This window comes from Orycteropus afer, unplaced genomic scaffold (assembly GCF_000298275.1).
Source record: "Orycteropus afer afer isolate SDZICR_OR568_19922 unplaced genomic scaffold, OryAfe1.0 scaffold00021, whole genome shotgun sequence".
NCBI classification, from domain to species: Eukaryota; Metazoa; Chordata; class Mammalia; order Tubulidentata; family Orycteropodidae; genus Orycteropus; species Orycteropus afer.
The window spans coordinates 10,921,413-10,947,089 of NW_006921608.1; the positions used below are offsets into that span (position 1 = coordinate 10,921,413).

At 43.9% G+C, this 25,677-nt stretch overlaps 1 protein-coding gene across 1 annotated transcript; it reads left to right on the top strand.

Annotated features, from left to right (window-relative positions):
- The first annotated feature begins 739 nt into the window (after window positions 1–739).
- Window positions 740–22,720, top strand: NCALD (neurocalcin delta). The gene is made up of 3 exons (XM_007934812.2): window positions 740–1,117; window positions 19,841–19,946; window positions 22,623–22,720. The coding sequence occupies exons 1-3, from the start codon at window positions 740–742 to the stop codon at window positions 22,718–22,720; spliced, it is 582 nt and encodes a 193-aa protein (XP_007933003.1).
- The last annotated feature ends 2,957 nt before the right edge of the window (window positions 22,721–25,677 follow it).

The window sequence follows — 25,677 nt, forward strand, 5'->3', positions numbered from 1 at the left end:
GGTGGTGGCAGCACACAGGGTATGTTGGCCAGGATTGAATACAAGAAGAGAATTTGACCACTGAATCACCAGGGCTTTGGGTTGAGTATTGTTTTTGTTGTCATGTATCATTGAGTCAACTCTGACTCAGAGTGACCCTATAGGACCAAGTTTCCTACACTGTTGTATTTACTAGAGTAATACACCGGTTCTTTTCTCCCTCAGAGTGACTGGGTGGGTTCAAATTGCCAACTTTTGAGTTAGCAGGTGAATGCTTAACCATTATGCCACCAGAGCCCCTTTGATTGGCTATTGGAAACCCAGTATTCTTAGATCCAGGCTCAAGCTCTTACAAATGGATAAGTCAGAACTAACCAACCCCCTCCCATACCTGCCTTCTCTATGTCTATCTCTGTTCCTCTCTCTCAACCTCTCTCTGTCTCTGTTGCTCTCTTTCTGACTCACTGACTGACTTTCCTTATCAATCTATGCTTTCAAGTTGGCTCTGTATGAAGAAGATCAGCTTCCTGGTCAGTGCTATTTGCACTCTTCATCTTCTGCCTGCCTGTCTTTATCCCCTTGTGTTTGGCTGACTGCTACATTAAAATTTAGACAATATTGCTGGGCTAGAGTGGAGCTTGCTTTTTGTTTCCCTCTTTCTCAAAGGAGCAATCGTAAATATAAAAGGTGCCCCTAAAGCAAAGCTCTAAGAATGACATATATTTTCTGTTCTATCTTCAGCTGAATTCTTGCCGCCAGTATGGGGAAACAGAACAGCAAGCTGCGCCCGGAAGTCATGCAGGACTTACTTGAAAGCACGGACTTTACAGAGCATGAGATCCAGGAGTGGTACAAAGGCTTCCTGAGAGACTGCCCCAGTGGCCATTTGTCAATGGAAGAATTTAAGAAAATTTATGGGAACTTTTTCCCTTATGGGGATGCTTCCAAATTTGCGGAGCATGTCTTCCGTACCTTCGACGCCAATGGGGATGGGACAATAGACTTCAGGGAATTCATCATAGCCCTGAGTGTCACGTCGAGGGGGAAGCTGGAGCAGAAGCTGAAATGGGCCTTCAGCATGTACGACCTGGACGGCAATGGCTACATCAGCAAGGCGGAAATGCTAGAGATTGTCCAGGTATGTAAGTCCTTTAGAAAGAGCTGCGTCCCAGGTAAGAATCCGACGGTGCACAGCGTGTCCTATCGCAGAGGTCGCAAACGGTTGGCCTACCCTCCTAAAAAAAAAAAAGAACCCACATTATGGAAAGGGAGATGGCACATCACAATCTAAATTTGTGGGCATCTCTTGAAAAAGCAAAAGCTCTGGCATCACTGAGCCCACGTTCTTGCCTGACATCAGTCACCACACCTACAGATGAATATGTCTCTTCAGTCGCCAAGCTCCCTGTGGCCACTCCATGTACTCACTGCCATGACCTGCCTTTGGGACTGTTTACCTGGGAGTAAAATCCTGACTCTTTCACTCACCACTTCTGTGACTTTGACAAAGTTAATTCACTTAAGTGAGCTTCATCCTTGCACATAAAGTGGAACTACCAGTGGTATCCACCCATGTTATGAGGTTATTTTAACACTAGATGTGTCGTCCCATGTTCAATGCTTGGCACCAAACTCACTGCCGTTGAGTCGGATCTGACTCACAGTGACCCCCTCCTTGGGTTTCTGAGGTGGTATCTCTATGGAAGTAGACACCCAATCTTCCTTTCGTGGAGTGGCTCCTGGGTTTGAACCACCAGCCTTCTGGTCAGCAGTCCAATGCCTTAGGCACTATGCCACCAGAGCTCCTGATGCTTAGCACAGTGCTTGTTGTCACAGAAAAGCTCATCATCTCACCATCATTAACTTACAGCTTTATTAGTCTCTTGAATAAGAGCAGGAATCTTGACTCCAAGTCTCTCCTATCGGAGATAGAGGCCTCTGTCCCTTTGATAGGAGTCACTTCATTTTATTTCCCTAAAATAACTCCCAGAGTGAATTCCTTGAACAGAATAGAAGAAGAGGTAGAAATCAACAAACCTGTGGGGAGGTGGTGGAGGGAGGGAAAGAGCTATGGTCATGGCTTGATCAGCGGTGGTGGGACCCAGAGACAAATCTAAGGGGGGGGGGCAGGAAGATCAGGGAGCTCGGACTGCAGACAGGAGGAAGGACTGGTGGGCAGGCACACCAGAGAGGGCGGGGGCACAGCAGGGAAGCTTCTGGCAGCAGGCAGTGGGCCAACAAAGCGAGCATTTGGCTTTTTCGAAAGCTGGTAACGGAGGCCAGCTCTCATACCAGAACACCTGGATTCACACCTCTGCAGGCCCTGGGAGAATGGGTAGGGTGCTGGGTGGGTGGGGGAGTGTAAGACACAAAGAGATAAGAAGACCCAGTGAGGAATAGGGTGCAGTGGCATTTGCTTTTTATGGGAACTCCTCGGAAGGAAGGTTGGGCAATCCTACTTCCGTAGTGATACTGCCTCGGAAACCCAAGGAGGGGTCGCTATGAGTCGGGTTTGACTCAACAGCACATAACAACAACAACAACAACAACAGGGACAAAGATAGATAGACCTGCAAGACTGTTACTGAGCCTTGGAGTGTTGGCCTGGGGCCTGGTCCCAGGCCTGTGGGACTGAACCCACATGAGGAATTAAGAAGAGACAGCTGCAAAGGCTGGAAGGATGCAAGAATCCAAATGGTCCCTGCTCATCAGGAAGCTCTCAAGATCTGCCGACTGGTCCTCTTTTGTGCTTGGGCCAGCGGTCGCTTTTCTTCCACCCAGAGCAAAAATGACCTTGATTCATCTGTGAAATTAATCCCCCAGAGACATGGTTCATAAATAAAAATAAAGATTCTTCTCCCTTGAGGATAAAAGTAATGAGAATATAGTGTCTAGTGTAAAAATATGGACAGTTTAGAAACATATGAGAAAGATTAGAACAGTCCTCATGGTCTCACCCTACCCACAAAGAGAATCACTGCTAATAAGTTAATATATCCTCCCAGTCCTAGTTCCTTGCATTTAAAAATATCTAGTTGATTTCATAAAGTATATGAGGTTTTGTATCTTACCATTTTCATTCAGCATAGTAACACAAACATTTCTCATGTTATAAAAACTTTCATTAAAAATATTAGAATGGCAGCATGGTCCCTGGGTGGTGCCGAAGATTAAGGTGCTCCACTGCTGATCAAAAGGTTGGTGGTTCCACCCAGAGATCCTTGGAAGAAAGACCTGCAGATGTACTTCCAAAAATTCTGACCCTGAAAATTCTGTGGAGCACAGTTTTACTCTGACATGTGTGGAGTCACCATGAGTCAGCGTCTACACAACAACACATTTAAAAAAAAAAAAGTCTGTATAATAGTCCTACAATATATTATAAGCCAAAACCAAACCCACTAACATCAAGTCAACTCTGACTCATAGTGACCTTATTGGACAGAGTAGAACTGCCCCATAGTGTTTCCAAGGCTGTAAATCTTTGCGGCAGTAGATGCCTCATCTTTCTGCCAACCCACAGAACAGCTGGTGGGTTGGATGCTGACTTTTTGTTTAGCATCTGAATACCTTAACCACTACACCGCCAGACCTCCTTACAATATAGTTTACGTCGTTTAATTTTCCCTTAATGTTGGATATTCAGGTTGTTTCCACCTTTGTGTTATTATACATAAAACTACAACTTTAAAAAATAAAATAACAAAAAATTATTCTTGCACATTAATGTTTTTCTGTGTTCAGGATTATTTTCTTAGACAGGGTACCCACAAGTGCAAATACTAGGCCAGGGTAGAAACATTTCTAGGGCTACTGATCGAGTCTGCCAAATTATTTTTTCAAATAAAGTTCCAAAGTGTATGAGAAGTGTCCCCATATCATTTTTCTTAATCTTCACTAATTAAGAAAATAACAATAAATATTATTAAAAAGTAGCTTCTGTTGAATTAGCTTTGCTTTATGTCTGTCTTCTGTCTGGGAATAGTAGTCTCTTTCTCTCCGTTTTCTGCCTCACTGCAACAAACATTGTTTTCAGTTGCCATCGAGTCAAAATTGACTCGATGTATGCAGAATAGAACTGTTCCATAGGGTTTTCAAGGCTGTGACATTTTGGAAGCACAACGCCAGTCCTCTCTTCCAAGGCACTTTGGGTGGTTTCAAGTTGCCAGGTTTTCTGCTAGTAGTCAATTGCTCAACCATTTGTGCCACCCAGGGACGCCTTCTGCAATGACAAGGAGGGATATGTTTCACTTTCGGAGAGAAGAATTGTTTCCTGATTGGGTTCTAAGAAAAAAAAAATGTCCTCAGCACTGTGTTATCTCCTGCTTACCATTTTTGCACAGATCTCCTGGCTGCTCTTGTTCAAGGAGTTCCCGGCTAATATTGATATAGATAAGGAGGCCTGGTGACACAGTGGTTAAGCACTTGGCTGCTAACAAACAATTTAAACTCACCAGCTACTCTGTGGGAGAAAGATGTGGCTGTCTGCTTCCATAAGCAACCTTGGAATCCCTACGGGGCAGTTCTACTGTGTCCTATAGGGTCGCTGTGAGTTAGAATCTACTTGACAATAATGGATTTTTGGGGGGGCGGTTGTTGGTGTAGGTGTAGACACCTAGGCAGGGAGGGACCTCATGAACCGATGAATATCACTCATGCATTCGTTCACCACCTATTGTTAAGCACCAACTAAACTGGAACTGGAAATAAATACAGTCTGTGGTATGGAGATAAATCCCTGTAGAATGGAACCCACTTTCATGAGAGAGAGTAGGACAGTTGTAGAGAACGAGCAAAACGTGCTAGCCAGCACTTAGTGAGCCATGCCGACTTACACCCTACTCGTGATGGAGTAAAAAAGGTGAGGACAAAAATGCAGAGCATTCACTCTGATAGAGGCCTTGTCTTTACAGTAAAGCACCTCAGCCCATTGACAAGCCCCGAGTGAGTTTCCAGGTCATAATTGTAAGGACACACATTCCTTCATCCGTCTTGTACACTTGTACTTTTTAAACTGAAAACTCCGATTTCTCCCAGTGTTTCCTCAGCTCTACATCCTGATGACTGATACTCATAACCACAAGAAACACTGCGGCATCCTGAGGTGACTTCCAAACCACCGAGATTAAATTCAATTTAGAACCATTTTCATATTAAGGGCTATGCTATTCTGTTCTGCTACTTTACAAACTAACAAGCCCTGTATTCTGTTACATTCATATGATAATCTCCCTGCTTTCCATTATTCTGGATAAATTAGAATTTGCAGTAGGATCTTACTGAATTCCCCATTCTATTTTTTTCCTCTCTGTTTTCCTCTTTGAAAGCCCACACTCTAGAAATAGACTCAATGGCACCCAACAGCAACATTTTCCATCATGTCGTTCCCAACTGAAACAAAACCCAAGAACAGCCCAACTTCTTAAAAGATGAAGCACAAAAAAGCAATGGAAGGACGCTACCATCATCACTTTTCAAAGAGGACCACATTTACCAAATGATTCCCCATTGAAACCATCCTTAGCTGTAAAAGAAAAGGGTTATTTATTGTACAGAAACCTAAATACACAACACAAAATGAACCCTTTCTAAGATACAAGACTTTTTTTTTAACATAAATGTTGCATATACAAAAAAAAAAAAAAAAAAGAAAGCCCACATTCTAGGCCATGTCATTGTCACAACTAACTGTGCCTTTTTGTGAGTCCTCATTTCATGGTTTTAGCTGATCTGCCCACCACTTGTCTGTTAGTTTGTCATATTGGGGTGGATTGTGTGTTGCTGTGAGGCTGGAGGCTATGCCACCAGAATTTCAAATACCAGCAGGGTCATCCATGATGGACTGGTTTCAGCAGAGCTTCCAGGCTAAGACAGACTCAGAAGAAGGAAAGGGCCATCCACTTCTCAAAGAGTTGGCAGTGAAAACCTTATGAATAGCAGTGAAACACTGTCTGATATATTACTGGAAAACTTTATGAATAGCCCTGAAACATTGTCCGATATAGTGCTAGAAGATGAGCCCCTTATGTCAGAAGGCACTCAAAATACAACTGGGAAGAGCTGCCTCCTCAAAGTAGAGTCAAACTCAATGATGTGCATGGAGTAAAGCTTTTTGCTGATGTGGCACAATGCATAATGGGAATAAATAGCTGCAAACATCCATTAATAATCGGAACATTGAATTACAAAGTATGAATCTAGGGAAATTGGAAGTTGTCAAAAATGAAATGGACTGCATAAAGATTGATATTCTAGGCATTGGTGAGCTGAAATGGACTGATTTTGGCCATTTTGAATCAGACCACCATACAATCTACTATGTCAGGAATGACAAATTGAAGAGGAATGGCCTGGCATCTGTCATCACAAAGAGTGTTTCAAGATCTATCTGGAAATATAATGCTGTCAGTGATAGGATAATATCCATACACCGCCAAGGACGAGCAGTTACTACTACCATCATTCAAACTTACACACCAACCACCAAAGCCAAAGGTGAGGAAATTAGAGATTTTTAACAACTTCTGTAGTCTGAAACTGACCAAACATGCAATCAAGATATGTTGGTTGTCTCTGGTGACTGGAATGCAAAAGTTGGGGGGTGGGGGAGAAGAAGAAGAATCAGAGGTAGGTGGAAAATACGGCCTTGGTAATAGAAATAATGCTGGAAATTGCATGACAGAATTTTGCAAGACCAACAGCTTACTCCTTTTTACAGCAACATAAATGGTGGCTATACACGTGGATTTCACCAGATAGACTTCATCAGATCAACTACATCTGTAGAAAGAGGCAATGGAGAAGCTCAATATCTTCAGCCAAAACAAGGCCAGGAGCTGATTGTGGAATAGATCATCAACTGCTTTTATGCAAGTTCAAGTTGAAGCTGAGGACAATTAAAACAAGTCCACAAGAGCCAAAATATGACCTTGATTATATCCCTCCTGAATTTAGAAATGATGTAAAGAATAGATTCACTATTGTCATACTAGTCACACTAGTGACTGAACACCAGAGGAATTGTGGGATGACATCAACAACATCATCCATGAAGAAAGCAAAAGGTCATTGAGAAAACAGGAAAGGAAGAGAAGACTAAAATGGATGCCAGAAGAGACTCCGAAACTTGCCTTGAGTGGAGAGTAGCTAAAGTAAATGGAAGAAATGACAAGATAAAAGAGCTGAACAGAAGATTTCAAAGAGCAGCTCGAGAAGACAAAGTCAATTATTATAATGAAATGTGCAAAGACCTGGAGTTAGAAAACCAAAAGAGAATAACACACTTGGCACTTCCCAAGCTGAAAGAACTGAAGACAAAATTCAAGCCTCGAGTTGCAATATTGAAAGATTCTATGGGCAAAATTTTGAATGATACAGGAAATATTAAAAGAAGATGAAAGAAATACACAGAGTCGCTGTACCAAAAAAGAATGAGTCAATATTCATCCATTTCAGGAGGTGGCATATGCTCAAGAACCAATGGAATTGAAGGAAAAAGTTGAAGCTGCACTGATGGGAGTAGCGAAGAACAAAGCTCCAGGGACTGATGGAATATGCATTGAGGTGTTTCAACAAATGGATGCTGCACTGGAGGCGTTCACTCATCTATGGCAAGAAATTTGGAAGACAATTTCCTGGCCGATTGACCAGAAGATTTCCATATTTGTACCCATTGCAAAGAAAGGTGATCCCACAGAATGTGGAAATTATTGAACAATATCATTAATATCACACACAAGCAAAATCTTGCTGAAGATAATTCAAAAATTGTTGCAGCAGTATATTGACAGAGAACTTCCAGAAATGCAAGCTGGATTCAGGAGAGGATATAAAAAGAAGGATATCATTGCTGATGTCAGATGGATCATAGCTGAAAGCAAAGAATACCAGAAAGATATTTACTTGTGTTTTACTGACTATGCGAAAGTATTTGATTGTGTAGATCATAACAAATTATGGATAACATTGAGAAAAATGGGAATTCCAGAATACTTGATTGTGCTCATGAGGAACCTGTCCATAGACCAGGAGACTGTCATTTGAACAGAACAGGGGATACTGCATGATTTAAAATCAGGAAGGGAGTACATTAGGATTGTATCCTTTCACCATACTTATTCAATCTGTATGCTTAGCAAATAATGTGAGAAGCTGGACTATATGAAGAAGAGCATGGCATCAGGATTAGAGGAAGACTCATTAACAACCTGCGCTATGCAGATGTCACGACTTTGCTTGCTGAAAGTAAGGATGACTTGAAGCACTTACGGATGAAGATTAAAGGCTACAACCTGCAGTATGGATTATACCTCCATATAAAGAAAATGAAAATCCTCACAACTAGACCAATAAGCAGCCTCATGACAAATGGAGAAATGATTGAAGTCATCAAAAATTTCATATTACTTGGTTTCACAATCAACACCAATGGAAGCAGCAGTCAAGACATCAGAAAACATATTGTACTGGGCAAATCTGCTGCAAATGACCTCTTTAAAGTACTGAAGAGCAAAGATGTCTCTTTGAAGACTAAGGTGCCTTTAACCCAAGTCATGTTATTTTCAATTACCTCATATGCATGTGAAAGCTGAACAATGAATAAGGAAGACCAAAGAAGAGTTGATGCTTCTGAGTTGTGGTGCTGGCAAAGAATGCTGAAAGTACCATGAACTGACAGAAGAAGGAACAAATCTATCCTGGAAGAAGTGCAGCCAGAATGCTCCTTGGAAGTGAGAAAGGCCAGACTTCATCTCACCTACGTTGGTCATGTTGTCAGAAGGGACCAGTCTTTGGAGAAGGATATCATGCTTGTTAAAGTGGAGGGTCAACGAAAAAGGGGAAGGCCCTCAATGGGATGAATTGACATAGTGGCTGCAATGATGGGCTCAGGTATAGAAAGGATTGTGAGAGTGGTGCAAGACCAGGCAGTGTTTCATTTTGTTGTACATAGGGTTGCTGTGAATCAGAGCCAACTCGACAGCATCTAACAACAGTGGCTGGTCTGCCAGAGAGCCCTGGTGATGCAGTGATTAAGCACGTGGCTGATAACTGAAAGGTCACCAGTTCTAACTCACTAATCACTCCACAGGGGAAAAGACTTGGTGGTCTGCTTCCATAAAGTTTACAGCCTAGGAAACCCTATGGGTCAGTGCTCCTCTGTCCTATAGAGTCACTGTGAGTCAGAATCGACTCAGTGGCACAAAACAACAGTAACTGGTCTTCGCCATTAAAGAGAATGCACATTTGCAGACACTGCATTCACTTCAAAGGACCCAATGTCTACTAAGGTCCTGCTTTCTGCCTGCTTGAATTTCTGGCAGTTCCCTGTCAATGTCCTGCTACAGTCATTTTTGAATCATCTTCAGCAAAATTTTACTTGCATGTGATATTAATGATATTTCTTGGTAATTTCCACATTCTGCTGGATGTACTCTTCTTTGGACTGGGCACAAATATAGGTGCCTGCCAGTCAGTAGTCCAGGTAGCTGTCTTCCAAATTTTTTTGAATAGACGAATAAGTACTTCCAATGTTGCATCTAATTCTTGAAACATCTCAGTTGGTATTCTGTCAATTCCTGGAGCCCTGTTTTTCAACAATTCCTTCAGTGCAGCTTGGACTTCTTTCTTCAATGTCATTGATTCTTGATTATATGCTGCCTCATGAAAGGATTGAAGTTGACCAGTTCTTTTTGGCACAGTGACTCTGTGTGTTCCTTCCATCTTCTTTTGATGCTTGCTGCATTGTTCAATATTTTGCCCATAGAATCCTTGAAGGACTCATAGAGGTTAGGCTTTAGAATATATTGGATAATTACATCAGATCACAAAATGGTGGATAACTACATAGTATTGAGAATCATGGTCTGGCCAAGTTGACACCTATTTTGGGGGGACACAATTGAGCCCATAACAAAAGTGTACTAGCAGCCCATCACAGGAGATTTCATTTTTGTTTCTTTTAGCCGTGTGGGAAAAGATTGGCTTGCTGACTCACTTTGTAGTGAATAAGGCATATCCATGAGTTGGTGTAAGCAGTTTGCAACCAGCTAAATTGCTGAAAGGATGGCAATTCAACACTGCCCAGAAGTGTTACAGAAAAGAAGACTTGGTGATCTGCTTCTATAAAGATTATAACCAAGAAAACCCCATGCAGCTGTTCTACTGCTGTATCTACATAGCAGTGCCATCAGTCAGAATTGACTCAATGACAATGGCATTTGTTTGCTTGTTTTTGTTTATTATCTATACAGTAACCCAACAAGGAAGGGTGAGGTGATTGTGATGGCCATCAAAGGGCATCAAACAACTCACAGATTAATCCCACCTGATCTCAAAAACACCAGACTGTGACCAATTCAGACAGCCATCTTGGGAGTATTTGTGCCACCGAGGATCAAAATAAGGACCAGAGAGACTTCTGAACATTTTTTTTAGAACCACTTCCTGAGTGGCATTTGCACTTTTCCCCCAAAGAGTTTTCTAAATTGGTGCCATAGACAATATGTGACTTTTAATATGTTCCTTGGAGATCCGAAACACCATACTCTTCTGGTTCTGAAAAAAAACTAAAAATAAAAAGGAAAGAACTTCAATTCCATCTTGATGTGGCCATTGGGAATTCAGTTCCAAACTCTTGCCTACTTCTTAATTATGAATGTGGACCACAGATGTTACCCCACAATGCAACTTAGATTTCTTTCCTGGAGAAAACTCTTTCAGGCAATTGTTTATGCTAGTGATTTTCTCTAGAACTGATCTTAGTGCTTGCTAATTGGTTGTGCTTGATGTGTCTCTTACTAAGGGACTAATCTTATTACTGGGAGCTCTGGTGGCATAGTGCCTAAGGCACTTGACTGCTAACCAAAAGGCTGGCGGTCCAAACCCCCCAGCCACTCCTCAGAAGGAAGGTTGGGCAATCTACTTCCGTAGTGATACCACCTCGAAAACCCAAGGAGGGGTCGCTATGAGTTGGGTCTGACTCGACGGCACATAACAACAACAACAACAACAATCTTATTATCACAAGCCACACTGTAGCTTAAGAGTTCAACTCTTAAGTACCATCTGCCAAACATTAATGAGTACCTACATGGCACCTCTGTCTGGCTCCTTCCCAGTCTCCTTTGTGGACTCCTTTTCCACCTAGGCTGTAAGCTCCTTGAAGACAGGAACTGTGCTTTCTTTCTCTACATCTAGAGAATTTAGCATAGTCCCTGGTGCTTAGCATGTGGTCAATAAATGTATGTTGAATGAAGGAAATGTTAAACTCCAAAACATACAAGGATGAGTAAGAGAGTGTCCTTGTCTTGAAGAAACTCGGAAGTTATTGGTAGGACAAATCTTATGGAGAAGCGTGATGGTTTATCTTGTCTGAAAAACAGAGGAACAGAGAGGACTTTCTTGAAGTACTGGTTCCACGAACTGTTCATAGATGCTCTGCAAAGAGCACCAATAAGAGGGCTCTGGGTGAAATAAGTTTGGGAAACCCTGGGTTAAGTAGAATTCAAGAAGTCCTTTACTGAGGAATTCTCAGAGTCTTTAGTATGTTCATGTGTTTTGTGATGCTCCAAGAAGGCGATACAGTAAGCAGTGTTTGTCAAACTGTTTGGTGATGAGATCTCTCTGTTCTTAGAGTATCTTGGAAGATGGGTCCCTGAAAAACCCTTTGGGAAAATCTTCTTAGCAGCATCCTCAACAGGTGATTGTTTGGCTTGTCTACCTTCAATATCCAAGAACTTGCTTCTGTAGAGCAGCCCACCCCTATTCTATCATTGATCACCTCTGAATGCAAGAAAGTTCTTCCTATGTTGTGACCCCATCTACCTCCCTATAACTCCTCTACTTAGAAAAGGGTACAGTGCTGAGCTCTCTTAAATAATAAGCTCTTCTAGTGCGCTCAACACTCATCTGTCAGTGTATTGTACTGTGGTGGCTTGCATGTCGCTATGAAGCTGAAAGCTACACTGCTGGTATTTCGACTACCAGCAGGATCACCCATGGTGAGCAGATTCCAGCAGAGCTTCCAGACCAAGACAGACTATGGAGAAAGACCTGGCCATGTACTTCTAAAAATTAGCCAATGAAAACTCTGTAGGTCACAGCAGAATGTTGTCCAATGTAGTGCTGGGAGATGAATTCCCTAGGATGGAAGGCACTGAAAATACACAGTGGCCACAACTATGGCCTCAAGCATACCAATGACTACGAAGATGACAAGGACCAGGCAACATTTCAATATGTTGCACATGAATTGGAGCCAACTCAATGACAATGAACAACAATGGCAGGGCACTTCGAGTATGATTCAGTGTACGAATCTTTGAATTACCTGTTACCTGTAAAGACCAGGGATATCACAAAGGGAAGGACACATAAATGATTTGGGAGTTTCAAACATTTTTAACAGCAGAACCCTCCCCCCCGCAAGTAAAATCTTACATGACACCCAATGTAAGACTGGAACTGCTTTGGTTGAAACAAGCAGTCTGGCCCATATTCCCCCCTTGTCCTTTCCCTGTTCATTTAAGGCACCCAAAGTACTGCCTAAAGTACCTCCAAAGAGTTCTGGTGGGGTAGTGGCTAAGGCATTTGACTGCTAACCAGAAGGCTGGCAGTTCAAATCCACCAGCCACTCTACAGAAGGACGATGGCGCAATCTACTTCCGTAAAGATTTACCACCTTGGAATCCCATTGGGTCCACTATGAGTTGGAATCGACTGGATGGCAGTGAGTCTGGTTTGGTTTTTAAACTACCTCCATTTCTGAAATACTATGAAAGTTACTGATTTAACTTGTTCTACTAGCTCCAAATAAGAAAGTAATTGCATCATTCCAGACATACAGATGTTGATCCTATATTTAAAATATTTCCAAGAAAGATTCTACTGGCATCCCTCCACCCCCTTTCCTGGTATGTAGCATCCTCCCAAGCAGGGTGCTCTTCTTTATCTACAATCTAAAAACAACCCTGCAAGAAAAATAAAATAATAAAAACAGCCCTGCACTGCTTAACATCTTTTGCCCTTGGCCTGCCGTCAGAGGGCCATGGACGTCTGGTTCCCTGCTGGAAGACCCTAAATCTTCTGATGAAAAGAATCAGGCTGGTTTCCTTCAGGGAGAAGGTTGAGCTTTAACTCTTGAACTTGTGCCTGCCTTCAGTTAATGCCACAACTTTTATCAGTTCAGACATGAGTGCTTTCTTCCCAACATTTCACAGGTGGTTCCTTCAGAGAGAAAAAGGGAAGGAATAGGCTATGATGAAGCTAGCAGGGCCCCGGCTACCTGTAGGGAGCTGTCCCAAGCCTGCCTGGGGCAGAGCAGGAGCTGGGCTCCTAGGTGTCCCATAGTTCGGTATTTACCCCAAGACCAGAATGGGATTCTTCAATTTTAATTAAAAACAGAATATCCCTGATAGACCTTTCATTGACATTGCTAAAAATAAAGCAAGGAAGTGGCCTGGCCTCTTCACAGTTTAATCCCATTAAATTTGGGGGAGAAAAACTGGAGCCAATAAAAGAAATTATTTGTTTCAGATTGCTGTCTGGGTTTGTGTCTATCCTGTCTCTGTGCTGCAGAGTCCCAGATTTTGAAGTCCTAATAGAATCATCTCTCAGTTGCTGATGTCATAGGTAGGGAGCAAAAAGGGTCAGACAATTCCCCAAAGGTGTATATTTGGTTTTGCAAAGCAGTTATCCATTTGGATAACTTTGGACCACTGTGACTCATCACCTCAGCTCTTTGCTCACTGCTCTAGTATCACCCATGCCATGCACATCGATACACACACACACACACACACACATGTACCAAAAAAAAAAAAAAAAACCAGACTCACTGCCATCGAGTCAATTCTGACCCCCATTGGGTTTCCGAGGCTGAAAACTTTATAGAAGTAGATCGCCCCATCTTCCCCATGGAGCTGCTGATGTCTTTGAACTTCTGACCTTCTGTTTAGCAGCCAAATGCCTACACCACCAGAGCTTATAGATATAGATATACACATACACACACACACACACACGCATACGTATATATATACAATCTGAATGAAATGAAAGAACCATCTGAAAATGTTACTCTTTTTAAAAAGGCTTCACTTGCTCCCCAGCCTCAACCCCACAATGTACTCAGATCTTTTGCCTCCTGCCCCATTCCAGAGCACAGTTTGCAAATACACTCCTGTAATGGCATCCTTAGCAGCCCTGGTGGTCCAAATGGTTAAGCACTCGGAGCTAACTGAAAGGTTGGCAGTTTGAATACACCCAGCAGCTCTGCAAGAGAAAACACCTGAAATCGGCTTCTGTAAAGATTATAGCCAAGAAAACCCTATGGGGCAGTCCTGCTCTGTCACTTGTCAGAATTGACTCATGCAACCTAAAAGCAACAAGGGAATTCTGCCTTCCGTTTTTGTTTATGTTTATGCTTATGTGTTAAAGTTAATGCTTGTGTTTTGTATTAACTGGTCCTCATCTTTCCAGTGTCCCCACCTCCCTGGGTACAGCACGTGGTTAACATGCTCTACTGCACCTCAGTTGCAGGTTCAAGTCCACCAGAGGTGCCTTGGAAGAAAGGCCTGGTGATCTACTTCCAAAATCTTAGTCACTGAAAATGCTACAGAACACAGTTCTATCCTGATACACGTGGGGCCGCCATGAGTTGAAATCAACTCTAGGGCAACTGAGTTTACCTTTCTCTGTCCCAGATCGCCTCCTTTAACCTAATAGCTATAGACTAAAACTCTCCGAGAGTTCCTGTCGAGTCTGAGCACCTCTTTTTCTAACAGACATTCATTAGTTTGCTTGGTCTTTCATTCATTTGTTCAACAGAGTATGGAAGAAATAACCTCTGCATTATTATACAGTTCATTTCCCATCTGAATTGCAAAAAGGGGAATTTCATGAGTCCCAAACTCTCCAAGGCTGAGAATTCCAAGCAGAGCTCTGGATCGGAGGGTTGTAGTGACTGTTTCACTCCCTACTGTGGGGTCCAGAGGTAGTCTGGGTGAGGGTTTCATGACAATTATTAAAGCATTATGAAATGACTACCCACTGCCATCAAGTCAACTCCGACTCCTAGAGACCCTATAGTAGACCTACCCCCTAGGGTTTCCAAGGTGTAACCTTAATGGAAATAGACTGCCGGATCTTTCTCCTGTAGAGCAGCTGGTGGGTTCAAATTGCTGACTTTTGAGTTCACAGAGCTTTAAACCACGGTGTCACCAGGGCTACACCCATTTAAATGGTACACCTAAAACATGGGGTACTTTCTGTTTCCTGTATAATGCCTCCTAAGTTCTTTGTTAGGGTGATTGGTAAGTCATAAAATAAGAGAAAACAATCAGTCTTGTTGACAATTGTATCCCCATCGGGTAGCATGTTTATCACATAGTCCCAAACCAAAAACCAAACACACTGCTGTTGAATCGATCCTGACTCATAGCGATTCTCTTTGGGTTTCTGAGGCAGTAAATCTTTACGGAAGTAGATCACCCAGTCTTCCTTCTGTGGAGTGGCTCATGGGTTTGAACCTCCAGCCTTCTGGCTAACAGTCAAATGCTTTAGGCACTATGCCACCAGAGCTCCTTTATCACATAGTAGGCATTCAATAAATAATTGCTGAATAAATTATGAATGACTTTTTTTAAAATTCTCTAAACATCATCAGTTGCAAATGGGGGAATAGAAGTGGATGTGGGAAGGGGTGCTGCTAGGAAAAATCAATTTATTATCACTCTCATCTTTTTTCACAGCATGTTGGATAAATACAAATATCTTTAAATGGCCTTCAAGGCCCTTGATAGTCTGTTTCTACCTATTCTGGGGCCACGTCTTATGCCATACTCCGCACATGCTCTCTTGGCCTTCTTGCCATTCCTCCCACCCCCAGGCGTCAGTACATACACTTCCCTCTGCCCCTTACTGCTTTAAGCCCTACGCTTTCTGCACATTTTCACTCAGTCATCACTCTTCAAAGAAGCCTACCCTTGACTTCCAGTTGTGTGTTGTTGAGTCAATTCTGACTCATAGCGACCCTCTATGACATAGTAGAACTGTCCATAGAGTTTTCCAGGCCATAATCTTTATGGGAGCTGATTACCAGGTCTTTTCTCCTGTGAAAAACCAGTGGGTTCTAACTGTAAAACTTTCAGTTAGCAGCCAAGCACATAACCATTGCACCACAAGGCCCAATTTCCCTGTTACATTATCTCATAAGACCACATGACCTCTGTGGCACTTTGCTCAATGGTAGTTTTACATGCATTTCTTCAATTATTGTAATAATGTTTGTTTGCCTTATTTAAGTCCCATGAAGGCAAGGATTGGGTCAGTTATTATACTTGATATAAAGTAATCACTCAAATAGTTGGTGAAGAACTGAGTAAATTGATGAATGAAGAGAAGGAGGGAGAAAGTAAACTAAGAGCAGGGATTTTCTAAACATTTTCATTTGCTTCCAACCCCAAAGGAAGCAGGAAGAGTGCTATTATACTGTGGAGATTGCAATCAATGTCACAAAATGAAATGTATATGGGCTTCTGAATCCATGAGCCTCTGGAATTGTCGGCAATGGTGAGTGCCTATCCACGAGCACATGTGCATGGCTTCCAAGGCAAGAGCCCATAGCTATTTACAGGTTAAGAATCTTTGAGAGATTTAACATGAATATGTATAATTATATGGGAAGAAAAAGAAAACAAAGAGGAAATTTAGGAAAAAAAATTATAAAAAATAATGGGGAAACTCTATAGATAGAAACAGGATAGAAAACAGCTGAAATGATAATGAGCATGAAAGAAGATAAGGGGCCAGTTATTACTGAATTAATCCTTTAGACTTAATGGACCCAACTCTATGCAAGACCCTATGTTAGAACTTTCAGGGATTCCATGAACAGCCATACCTGATTTTTGCCTTCGTACTTAAAAGGGGAATGTCTTGGATAACTACTATTCAGGGTGAGTGGAATGAAAGATTCAAGAGAGGTTTAGGTGAAGCCATTCTCTAGCATAGAAAAAGGGAGATTACACATAACAGTAAAAGAAGATCATGGAAGGCTTCCTGGAGGAGGCTAACATTTCAATATGTCCTTGATGCAGGTAGGGTTTCAGGAATTTTTTAAATAGTTTTATTTATTTATTTTTTAAAACAGTTGCATTATTTATTCAATTATATTGTTGTGGTTTTTTAACAAAACTTTTTATTGTGGTTTGGGTGAAAGTTTACAGAGCAAATTGGTTTTCCATCCAACAGTTCATTTACATTTTATTTTGTGACATTGACTGCAATCTCCATGGTATAATAGCACTCTTCCTGCTTCCTCCCTGTGTTTCTCATTTCCATTCAAACTTCCTTCCTATCCCTTCCTGCCTACTGAGCTTTATTTCTGAGCAAATGCTGCCCTTCTGATCTCATATGGTTGATTGTTGTACCTCCCTGATGTTATTGTTCACCATATAGGCCTATCTGTTGTTTCACTGAAAGTTGAACCACAGAAGTAGTTCAGTTCCAGGGCTAAGGGTGTCTAAGGGCCATAGTTTCAGGGGTTCCACCAATCTCTGTCAAACCAGTACGTCTGGTCTTTCTTATGATTTTGATTTTTTGTTCCACATTTTTTTTCTCCAGGACCTCCTATTGTGATCTTTTTCAGAGAGGTCAGCAGAGGTAGCCGGGCACCATCTAGTTCTTCTGGTCTTAAGAGACGTGGAGGCTGGAGTTCATGTGGTCCATGACTCCTTTGGACCAATTGTTTCCTTGCATCTTTGATTTTTTTTTAACCCTTCTTTGCTCTAAGCAGGGATAGACCAATAGTTGTACCTTAGATGGTCACTCCCCAGCTTTTAAGACCTCAGTCACTACTCACCAGGGTAGGATGTAGAATGTTGACTCATGGACTATGTTATGCCAATTGGCCTAGGTGTCCAGATTTGGAGCATTTTTGCCTCCATGTTTCCCTTTTGGAGTTCACTTTCCCTCAGCTGCATCCTCCCCTCTCTGCTCTCTTCTGCTGTCTCACTGCACATACAACTCCAGACCTTTCTACATTTCCCCCACCCATCCCCTGGTAAAATCTGTTTTTCTCTAAAATATCTTTTCAGGGTTACAATGCTCAAAGTGAATCTGATTAGCAAAGTCATAGTTTGAAGATAAAAGTGCTAACTTTGCCTTTTTTCTTCCCAAATAAAAACTACATCTGACAACTGAGGCCTCCCAGACCCTCACTGAGAATTGTGAGGAGTATACAGATAGTGAGAGAGTTTATTTCCAACCCTAAAGGAAGCAGGAAGAGTGCTATTATACTGTGGGGATTGCAATCAATGTCACAGAATGAAATGTATATGAATTGTTGAGTGAAGAACCAGTATGCTCTGTAAATTTTCACCCAAATCACATTAAAAAGTTTTTTTAAAAAAAAAATAAATAAAATTGAATAAATAATAAATAAATTTCCCAGACACACCCAATTCAGCTCAGGCTGGGGGTTGCATAGGAGTTCCTAGGTGATATAAACCTTGGCTGCTAACCCAAAGGTTGGAGGCTCAAGTCCATCCAGAGGTACCTGGGAAGAAAAGCCTGGAGATCTGCTTCTGAGAAGTCAGTCATTGAAAACTGTGGAGCACACTTCTGCTCTGACACACACGGAGTCCCCATGAGTTGGAGCCCATTTGATGGCAGCAAAATTATTTAATCCAAAGCTGTGTTTTGGTTCTCAGTGCTGCTCTAACAGAAAAATACCACAAGTGGATGACTTTAACAAATAGGGATTTATTCCCTTACAGTTTAGGAGGCTAGAAGTCCAAGTTCAAAGTGCAGCTCTAAGGGCTGGGTGAAAGCCCCTTGATCTTGGGCTTCAGCTCTGCCTCTTGCCTCTGGCCCACTGAAGCTGGAGGTGTCTCTTAACTCAGGCAGCTGCTGACTGCAAACCCAAGGTCAACAAGTAAAATGGAACAGTCCCAAGATTACAAAGCAATATGGCAGGCCACTAATTTAAATCCATTAACAGTCCCAAGATCTACAGACAACATGGCAGGTCATTGAGATGAAGACTTGGCCAAATGCAGGATCCAATGTGCCAAAAAGCTCAAGACCTTTCTCAAAGAGTCTTCATACATACTAGAAGCAGATCACATCCTTAAGGCAGCTACTCAGCTGCGCATAGTAGATTCCACCATGGAGTTGATTCCCAGTTGCATCATGGGGAATCAATATATCCAGCTGCCCAGCCACTCAACCAGGCCCAGCCAAGGTGACACACAAACTTAACTACCACAGCTGGTATGGCTGATTATTTCCATGTGGAGTGCCAAACCTCACTGATGAGTTCGGGATACCCTGGAGTTTGTTGAGAAAGAATATGAGAGCATTGCCACAGATGGAGAAAGAACCCTGGGATGGATTGAATGTCTGCCTAGGAGGTGTTTGCCATACTTGAGGGACCTGGGGGGAGATTGCAATCTACATCCTCTGGGATGTGGAATGTCATCTCCAGCCTTACTCTTTAATGTGATGTCCTCAGAACAGCATCAGTGTCACAGAGGAGCCTGTCAGAAATGCAGAATCTCAGGCCCCACCGAGTCCTGCTCAAAGTCTGTGTGTTAACAAAATTCCAAGGCAGAGGGGATCCATACAAGTTTGAGTTACAGGAGTCTCCTGGGTCTTTGTGAAGGTCCTCACTGACTGCTGGCCTGGGTTCTCTCCCAGTGACTGGCGGGCCATTTCTTACAATACATTAGCAGGGATGGGATTAGCTCCCCGTGGGAATGGGGAACATTCTCATCACTCCTGTATTTGAGAGGTTTAATAATAGGGCTATTTTGTGCCAAACCACATTTCTGTCTTACCACCATGTGGCTTCTGTCCCCAGGCAATCTATAAGATGGTTTCATCTGTCATGAAAATGCCTGAAGATGAGTCAACCCCAGAGAAAAGGACAGAAAAGATCTTCCGCCAGATGGACACCAATAGAGATGGTAAGAGGCTTCTGGAGGGGTGGGGGAGTCCAGGCTGGGAGATGACCCTCAAGGACAAGATATCGGCCACAGGGAACTGGCTCAAGACAGGGAAGTGGCTCCCCCTATGTGCCCCTGGATGGACAAGAAGCAGGATGACCAGGTGATCCCTGGAGAGCTGATCCTTCCACAGAAAGTATTGGTAGCATAGTGCCTAAGGCACTTGACTGCTAACCAGAAGGCTGATGGTTCAAACCCACCAGCCACTCCTGGGAAGGAAGGTTGGACAATCTACTTCCGTAGTGATACTGCCTTGGAAACGCAAGGAGGGTAGCTATGAGTCAGGTCCGACTCGACAGCACATAACAACAACAACAACAACTATCCTTCAAGGCCATTCTCTACCCCAGACATAATAGGACAAATCTTGTGGAACAGAGAAGGAGGAGCCAGAGACACCACCTGAGCTATTACGTTGCTCATAGGCAGTATGTTAGGCATCTCCACTGAGACTCCAGTACAATGAGATCATAGAGCCCTGACTGAATTAGCATTCCCAGGAATGCATCTCACTGCTAAAAGCCCTGTGCTTTCCTAAGGGGGGGAAATGGTGTGTGTGTGTGTATGGTGTAGGGGGAGGTGGCAGTAAGGAAAGCCTTCAGATATGTCTTAGCCCAACAGCCAAGACATAGTGCTTCAGCTCAGTGCAGAAGAGCAGGCCCCCAGTGAACCTCTGGCCACTAGCTCTGTGAGCTTAAGAGGTGCTGAGCTCTTTTCCAGGACGTCCCTCTGTCACTATCATCACAGGGAGGTCCACTGATGCTCTCTGTGTCTGACCACTGGTCACTTACTTGAAGAGAGAAGGCTGGGGCCCACAGGGCAGTTAGCTCCCAGAACAACTCTGAGGCACACTGATAGTTAACCCAAGGGAGCTAGATTTCTACACAGAACCTAGGGCCTGTGCTGCTGTGTCCAGCTGGGATTTCCAGCTTCAGGGAACTTGGACGTGTGCATATGACCTCTCCTGTCTCCTTTCCCTTGTTTGTTTTGTTTCCTCTACAAAGTACCAGTACATCTATTACATCCTATTTTTCCTTTTGAACCTGGGCAAACTTGTCATTGTTTTAAGCATTGCACAGGCAGGGGTGTTGCTTATAAAAATGGGCCAGGACACAAGCCTAAGAAGAGCCGGTCTGAGAATAGGGGAAAAAAAAAAAAACTACCCTGTCTTTTTTCTTCAAGCAAGTAAGATGAATTTGATTAAACAAATTCCTCTGGGGGAAGATTTGCAGCTAAGGGAAAGACGTACTTGCTGGTATCTCTGAGGAGGGCCTCCAATAGATAGCACCCCCTCCTTCTACCCGAGTTTGGAACAAGTTAAGAAATAAAAGGGCAATTCAGTACCAATCATCATCAAGTTGACTCCAACTCATGGTGACCGTGTGTGTCAGAGTACATAGGGTTTTCCATGGCTGGTATTTTGAAAGTAGGTCACCAGGCTTTTCCCCAAAGCCCTCTGGGTGGATTGGAGCAGTCAGCAGCCAGCCAAGGACGTTAACCGTTTGCATCACCCTGGAATGTAATTGAGGCAAAAGGATGTAGCAGCGTTGGAGGATGTAGCTTCGTGTGAGAGCGGCTGGGCTGTGCCATGCTGGAGCAGGCTGGGGCACATGGGTATCCTCAGAGGACGGGGTGGGAGAGGTCCTCTCCGGGGGCAGCTCCTTCCACGAGAAAAAGAACGAGGGAGGGCAAAGCTGAGAAGAATGCCCAGTCAAGTAAATCACGTCACTCCCAGGGGCAAAGTAAGCAAAGAGGGGGATTTGCTCCCTGAGCACAGAAAGGAAGCACCAAGAACACAAAGGACACCATGCTGCCCCTGCCCTCCCTGTGACAATAGTGACACAGGGACCTCCTGGAAGAGAGCTCAGCACCTCTTAAGCTCACATGGGAAGGAAAGGGACACCCAGGCAGGGGAGGGATCCCAGGCTACTGAGCCTCTCTGCTCTAGCCTATCAAGGAGACCACCGTGATTAAAAGGAGGGACCCAGCCAGTCACTCCCCACCTTGCACATGTATCCCTGAACTTCCCTTCCTTCGGGTAGAGGCACAGTTGTCCTCACGTGTTGTCCAGAAGAACAACTGCTTATGTCCTGCCTCTGCCACATACAGGGGGAGGGACTCTTGCTGCAAACCAAAGGCCTACATGGTCAGGACTCAGGACCCAAGTGACCTCAAGGAGCCCGGAAATCTCCCGAGCAATGTTGCGGGAACTGCCTTGATGCCATGAGATCCCAGCTCCCCTTGTAAAGGCGAGAAGGCCATTCATTCAGCAAATAGTAAATGGAGCTGAAACAGGCATGGGCAGGGGTCATGCCAGGTTCATCCAGCACCCTCTCTCCAGCCCCGGCCCAGGACCTGCACATAGCAGACGCACACAAGTGTGATTGAATGAATGATTGCCCTGTGTAGGTGCTGGCCATGCAAGCGCAAACAAGAGCCCCGGCCTGTGGGGCTTAGCGTTCCCAGCGGGCGCCGGCATTGTACCCAGGAGAGATGAGTGCGGGGACAGCACAGCAGTCGTTAGGCTGCAGGGAGAGGCATGAGGTCGCTGCCCCCATCCCCACCCCCCTGAGATGCAAGAGGAAGAATGCAGGTTCATACGGATGTCCCCTGCTCACCTCTCCTCTTGCTTTCTAGGAAAACTCTCCCTGGAAGAGTTCATCCGAGGGGCCAAAAGTGACCCATCCATCGTGCGCCTCCTGCAGTGTGACCCGAGCAGTGCGGGCCAGTTCTGAAGTCCGTCCACTGGATCCCAGAGCTGCTCATCTTCCCTTTTGATTTTTCTTTTTAATCATTTTGCCAAACAATATTGATGGTGATGCTATCCCCCGTGCGGCCAGACGCGCCTTCCTCTGTGACGCCTTCTGCTTCTTTTGTTGTGGATGCTTCGTGGGAATGCCCAGTGCTCCAATGTGCTTGTTGAGAGCATGGACAGTGTTGTCGTACACAGACTTTGTGGTATTCGTTGTTCCAACGATGCTTAATCGATTATATATATATATATATTTTTTTTTTTTTTTTTTTTCGATCCTAATGTCTGTTCTGAAACCAGGACTTAGTGAGGCAAGAGAAGGGAACAAATCCAGCCCAGTGATTCTACCGCAGGCTTCAAGGGGCTTGTTTGAAAGACGGAAACGCTCTGCCTGGGTGGTGGTCACACCTCCCCCAGAAATGATGGACTCCCCAAGAACAAGTTACCTGCTGGGGCAAGGCTATGAAAGAGACCTGGGGAATTCCCCTGTGGGAGCCCACTCCACCCTCTTCCTCAGAAGGCTGTAGTTTCTAAGCTGTGAACATTTTAAGGCAAATAAATAGAAGAGAGGAAAAAGAGGGATCTCAGCTACTTTTTCCCAAAGTTTACATGAGTTGAGCTGATATGAGTTTCTTTGGAAATTAAACACAAATGGTAACTTATATTCCAAAACCAGACACATCTTGTTGCTGATTGTATTTTAAAAGAAAAAAAAAAAAAAAGACTACTGTATATAAAATTGGGTATTGCAGACCAAATTAAGTATTTTGCCTTGTTTAAATGCAATGCATGTTTAGTGAGTACTAATACAATCTTATTCCAGATGACTGTTTGTGAAGTAGCTTATTGTGAAGTAAGCCAGCTATGAATGTCCATGTCTTGTTTTAAAGTCCTACCTGTCTTTGCACAAATGCACCAATCAACTGGTATATTTCACATATTCCAGAAAAGTAAAACGTAACTATGACCAAGGCCCAAACTTCATTTTGAATGGTTTTCCAGAGTGGCAGTGCCTGGAGAATGGTAGGGCAGATGCAAATGAGACATGTCCACTGAAACACCAGAAGGTTAAATATGAGAGAGGAGAGGATGGTGACCTGCCCACCCAGCCCATCAGCTCACTGGTGGCATTAGATGGAGATGTGGTGCTGTTCTGAGCATGCCAATATTCTGTAGACCTGAAAAATAATAATAATAATAATAATATGCATACTCAGGATTTCCCACTGGTTCAAATATGTACGTGATTAGGGAGCCATATTTGAAATGTTCACTGTTCCATGCCCCAGCACTTTGAAGAGTCAAAGGCTGACTGATTCATGAAAGAAGACCTGGAAAAATGCTGCTGTGGTTTCCAAGGCCACTGCGGTAGTTATGTTTGTGTGTCAGCTTGGCTGGGCCTGGTTGAGTGGGTGGGCAGCTGGTGGTAGTTATTCCCTATGATGAGACTGGTAATCAACTCCATGGTGGGATCTACCACAAGCAGCTGAGTAGCTGCCTTTGGGATGTGGTCTGCTTCCTGTATATAAGGAGAAGCCTTGGGGATAGTCTCTAGCTTATGGCACACTTGGACCCTGCATGTAGCCGTGTCGTTGTGTCGTTGTTCGGCAACCTGCCATGCTCTGCCAACCTTGGGACTTACAAGGGACTTAAATTAACGGCCTGCCGTGTGGTTTGGTAACATCGGGACTGTGCCATTTTATTTGTCGACCTTGGGCTTATTAGCCTCAGCAGCCAGTAGCTAAGTGAAGAGATGCCTCTAGCTTCAGTGGGTCAGAAGCAAAAGGCAGAGCTGAAGCCCAAGGTTGAGTGGCTTTCACCCAGCCCCTAGCCTGGCACTTTGAACTCTGACTTCTAGCCTCCCAAACCATAACAAACTCTGGTTTGTTAAGGTCATCTCATTTGTGGTATATTCTTGTCAGAACAGTACTAGGTAGCCCAGAACAGAATTTGGTACCGAGAGAGTGGGGTTCTGCTCTGAGAGATATCTAAAATGTGGAAACAGGAGTGGAGTGCATCCTTGACCTGAGACGTTGGTAGAGAGACCCCGGCATATGGCATGACAGACAGCAGGAACAGAGCAAGAGACCAGCATGAGAGATGGCAGGAGCAGAGCTGAGAGAACTGTCATTAAACAGCAACAGGCTTACCAGCCCAAGGAGGAAAAAGCCGGGTGCCATTAGGTAGATGGCTTCCTGGCAGAGTGGGTTGCCTTCAGGCATTAATTGGTAGAGAAAACTGGCATAAAATGGAGTAGCAGGTTGGCTGGCCCACAGAGCAAGAAAGCTAAGTGTCCTTTGGGCAGAAAGATTTCTGGTGGAGTGGGTTGCCCTTGGGCATTAATTGGCAGAAGTGGAGAGACCAAGAAAACGGAAGCAGAGCTGCCTCAGTCTTAAAGGTAGGGCCATGGCCTTTGGGAGTAGAACCACCACAGCCCCCTAGGTTTCAAAGAGCCAGGCCTTCACCAATTTGGTTCTGGAGCATGGGGCTGCTCGTTCATGTGAGCTGGTGGGATGGAGTCATAGCCGCTGCCCAAGAGAGAGGGGGCAGGGCTGCTATGCCCAAGAGGGAGAGGAACAGGGCTGCCAGGCCAAGGGGGTGAGGTCACCACTTAGAGGGACTAAGGGACTGGAACCACCCAGTGGAGGAGATCTGTACAGATGCCAAGTTGACAAGGGGTGGAATTGTGGTAGTTATGTTTGTGTGTCAATTTGGCTGGGCCTGGTTGAGTGGCTGGGCAGCTGGTGGTAGTTATTTCCTATGATGAGACTGGTAATCAACTCCATGGTGGGACCTACCACAAGCAGCTGAGTAGCTGCCTTTGGGATGTGGTCTGCTTCCTGTATATAAGGAGAAGCCTTGGAGATTGTCTCTAGATTATGGCACGCTTGGACCCTGCATGTAGCTGTGTTGTTGTTCAGCAACCTGTCATGTTCTGCT

Coding starts and splice junctions, on each gene's coding strand:
- NCALD (XM_007934812.2), top strand. CDS start 740: ATGGGGAAACAGAACAGCAAGCTGCGCCCGGAAGTCATGCAGGACTTA. Junction 1,118..19,840: donor AAATGCTAGAGATTGTCCAG/GTATGTAAGTCC, acceptor TTCTGTCCCCAG/GCAATCTATAAGATGGTTTC. Junction 19,947..22,622: donor GATGGACACCAATAGAGATG/GTAAGAGGCTTC, acceptor CTTGCTTTCTAG/GAAAACTCTCCCTGGAAGAG.